At 45.9% G+C, this 4,073-nt stretch overlaps 1 protein-coding gene across 1 annotated transcript; it reads right to left on the bottom strand.

Annotated features, from left to right (window-relative positions):
- On the bottom strand, positions 1 to 3,617 carry LOC115411669 (proline-rich protein 2-like). Its single transcript, XM_030123882.1, has 3 exons — positions 3,609 to 3,617; positions 379 to 979; positions 1 to 293 (listed from the first exon to the last, which is right to left on the bottom strand). The coding sequence occupies exons 1-3, from the start codon at positions 3,615 to 3,617 to the stop codon at positions 1 to 3; spliced, it is 903 nt and encodes a 300-aa protein (XP_029979742.1).
- Positions 3,618 to 4,073: the final 456 nt, after the last annotated feature.

Consider the following 4,073-nt stretch of genomic DNA (forward strand, 5'->3'; position numbering starts at 1 on the left):
TCAGGGCCTCCAGACAGTGGGAGGCGGAAGGCGGGGGGCTGCCGCGGTCTTCCGGACAGCCGGAGGAAAAGGGGAGGGGGCCACCGGGGTCCTTGGGACAGCAAGAGGCGGAAGGTGGGGGGCCGCTGGGGTCCTCGGGTTAGCCACAGGCCGAAGGCGGGGGGCCGCCAGTGTCCTTGGCACAGCCAGAGGCGGAAGGAGGGGGTCTGCCGAGGTCCTCCGGACCGCCAAAGGCGGAAGGCGGGGGGCCGCCGGGGTCCTTGGGACAGCCAGAGGCGGAAGGCGCGGGGCCGCTGGGGTCCTCGGGAAAGCCACAGGTGGAAGGGTGGGGGCCGTCAGGGTCCTCGGGACAGCCAGAGGCGGAAGGCGGGGTTCTGCCGGGGTCCTCGGGACAGCCGGAGGAGTGGGGCGGGGGGCTGCCGGTTTCCTCGGGACAGCCGGAGGAGGGAGGTGGGGGGCTGCCGGGGTCCTCCGAAAAGCCGGAGGCGGAAGGCAGGGGTCTGCTGGGGTCCTCCGGAAAGCCGAAGGAGGGGGGCGGGGGGCCGCCGGGGTCCTCCGGAAAGCTGGAGGCGGAAGGCGGGGGTCCACCGGGGTCCTCGGGACAGCCGGAAGCGGAAGGCGTGGGTCCGCCGGGGTCCTCGGGACAGCCGGAGGTGTGGGACGGGGGGCCGCCGGGGTCCTCGGGGCAGCCGGAGGTGTGGGGCGGGGGGCCGCCGGGGTCCTCCGGTAAGCCGGAGGCAGAAGGCGGGGGTCCGTTGGGGTCCTCCGGACAGCCGCAGGCAGGGGGCGGGGAGCCGCCGGGGTCCTCTGGGAAGCTGGGGGCGAAAAGGGGGGGTCCGCCGGGGTCCTCTGGACAGCCAGAGGCAGAAGGCGGGGGTCCGCCGCTCTGCTTCGGAGATACTGTTGGTACTTCTTGCTGGAGCGCAGGCACCGTAGGAAAGACCGAATTGGTCTTGGGATGCGGCTCTGCGCTGGACAGCTGGAGGCAGGGGTCTCCTCAGGAATGGGTGACAATGCCTGGGGCCAACGAAGCAGGGGCCGGGTCCAACCTCGCAGGGTCTGGAAAATACAGAAATCAAGTAAGCATTCAACCTTTTCAAACTTTTTCATGCAAATGATTCATTCTGATATTCAACTCCTGTCATTTGGATGTGCTTTGTTTCAGAACAGGGTGATGTGTTTGCTTTGAGCTGTTCAAAACACTCTCAATAATTCAGCTCATCCATATTTTTTACCTGTACTGTTGTACTGCTGCACAGTTATAGGAAATGGCTTTTGGAATAAAGAACGTATACACAAAAAATTTTATGTGGAACAACATAACTTTCAGAGGCACATCGCACCGAGCCACAAGTCCACAAATCCAGCAAGAGACAAACACCAGGAACTACATTTCCTTCAGGAAATGTGGGCGTCGACTTTTATCTAAAACTTGTCAGACTATTTAATGAATCTCTATTATTATCAGTTTTACTTTCTGTTGAGTATTATTTTGATAAATTCAGTGATTTTGGGTGATTTTTGCTTTGGTGTTTGTCTCGGTTTCATGTAAAATTAATTATTCTTTGACATATACCTCAGATTTTATTCAATTTTATTCTTATTTTGAGTTTTATTACATAACATGACAAGGTTTACATCAGTTTTGCATCACTTTTACTCCTGCTTTAAGAGTTATTTCAATAAATTGACTAATTAACTTCAGTTTTTCTTAATATCAGTCTTAGTTTTAGCTCAAACTTGTCCGAATATTTAATAAATCTCTATGTTTTTTTAATCAGTTTTACATTTCTTTTGAGTACTATTTAGGTAAAGTGAGTAATTTTGTATGCAGGTTGATGGGTATTTTTAGTAATTAGAGTAGCACACCTATAGTTTTAAATGACCATATGCAGTAGTCACTAAAACTAAAACGTACTAAAAAGTTACTAAACTTACTAAAAAGTTACTAAAACTACCCATCAGACCTGAATATGGTCATTTAAAACTATAGGTGTGCTACTCTGATTACTTAAAATACCCATCAGACATGCATTTGGTTATTTAAAGGTATAGGTGTGCTACTCTGATTACTAAAACTACCCATCAGACCTGCATTTGGATATTTAAAAGTATAGGTGCGCTACTCTGATTACTAAAACTACCCATCAGACCTGCATTTGGTTATTTAAAGGTATAGGTGCGCTACTCTGATTACTAAAACTACCAATCAGACCTGCATTTGGTTATTTAAAAGTATAGGTGCGCTACTCTGATTACTAAAACTACCTATCAGACCTGCATATCGTTATTTAAAAGTATAGGTAGGCTACTCTGATTACTAAAACTACCCATCAGACCTGAATATGGTCATTTAAAACTATAGGTGTGCTACTCTGATTACTTAAAATACTCATCAGACCTGCATATCGTTATTTAAAAGTATAGGTGCGCTACTCTGATTACTAAAACTACCCATCAGACCTGCATTTGGTTTTTTAAAAGTATAGGTGCGCTACTCTGATTACTAAAACTACCCATCAGACCTGAATATGGTCATTTAAAACTATAGGTGTGCTACTCTGATTACTTAAAATACCCATCAGACCTGCATATCGTTATTTAAAAGTATAGGTAGGCTACTCTGATTACTAAAACTACCCATCAGACCTGCATTTGGTTATTTAAAAGTATAGGTGCGCTACTCTGAATACTAAAACTACCCATCAGACCTGAATATGGTCATTTAAAACTATAGGTGCGCTACTCTGATTACTTAAAATACCCATCAGACCTGCATTTGGTTATTTAAAGGTAAAGGTGTGCTACTCTGATTGCTAAAACTACCCATCAGACCTGCATTTGGATATTTAAAAGTATAGGTGCGCTACTCTGATTACTAAAACTACCCATCAGACCTGCATTTGGTTATTTATAAGTATAGGTGCGCTACTCTGATGACTAAAACTACCCATCAGACCTGCATTTGGTTATTTAAAAGTATAGATGTGCTACTCTGATTACTAAAACTACCCATCAGACCTGAAAATGGTCATTTAAAAGTATAGGTGTGCTACTCTGATTACTAAAACTACCCATCAGACCTGCATTTGGATATTTAAAAGTATAGGTGTGCTACTCTGATTACTAAAACTACCCATCAGACCTGCATTTGGTTATTTAAAAGTATAGGTGCGCTACTCTGATTACTAAAACTACCCATCAGACCTGCATTTGGTTATTTAAAAGTATAGATGTGCTACTCTGATTACTAAAACTACCCATCAGACCTGAATATGGTCATTTAAAACTATAGGTGTGCTACTCTGATTACTTAAAATACCCATCAGACCTGCATATCGTTATTTAAAAGTATAGGTAGGCTACTCTGATAACTAAAACTACCCATCAGACCTGCATTTGGTTATTTAAAAGTATAGGTGTGCTACTCTGATCTTCATATTTACTGATTAAGTAGAGTAAACAAACAGATATTAGCATCTTTTCTGCGTACGGGTTTGGTAATCTGATACAGTATAATACAAGTGTACATTAGTTTTTCATGTTTTAATCCTGCTCTAAGTGTTATTTAGATGAAATGACTAGTATAAAATGACTTTTTTTCTTACCTTAGCCATGGCGGCAAACTTCCTCCCGGTCGGTCCGGGTCTGGGTCCGGGTCCTGGTTCTTCTACGGTGTCCCGTCCTTGTCCTGGTCCTGGTCTTGAAGTTTTGCGTCCCTGGCTCCTTCTTTCGGTGGTTTTTAAAGTTTTTTGTGTGTTAGCTTAGCGCACTATACTCCTACACTGCTACTACTAGGGCTAGCTGACATGGAAAAGGGAAGAATAATAACCGTCCACTTTACATGTTCTGTCCAGTAACCTGGCAACAGGGATGCACGCGCATGTTTCAAGTGCTGGTTTTGTGTGTGTATGTGTGTGCCTGCGTGCGTGTTTGGGGGGCGTGCAACGGGGATGTAAGCGCATTTTTCAATTGCTGGTTTTGTGTGTGTTGGGTCGGGTTGGTTTCCCTCCTACTTATAATACTATGAGGGTAAGGGTCGGTGTGGACCTCATGCAGGGGTCACTGTAAAC

The sequence above is a fragment of the Sphaeramia orbicularis genome, chromosome 20 (genome assembly GCF_902148855.1).
Source record: "Sphaeramia orbicularis chromosome 20, fSphaOr1.1, whole genome shotgun sequence".
Lineage (NCBI taxonomy): Eukaryota > Metazoa > Chordata > Actinopteri > Kurtiformes > Apogonidae > Sphaeramia > Sphaeramia orbicularis.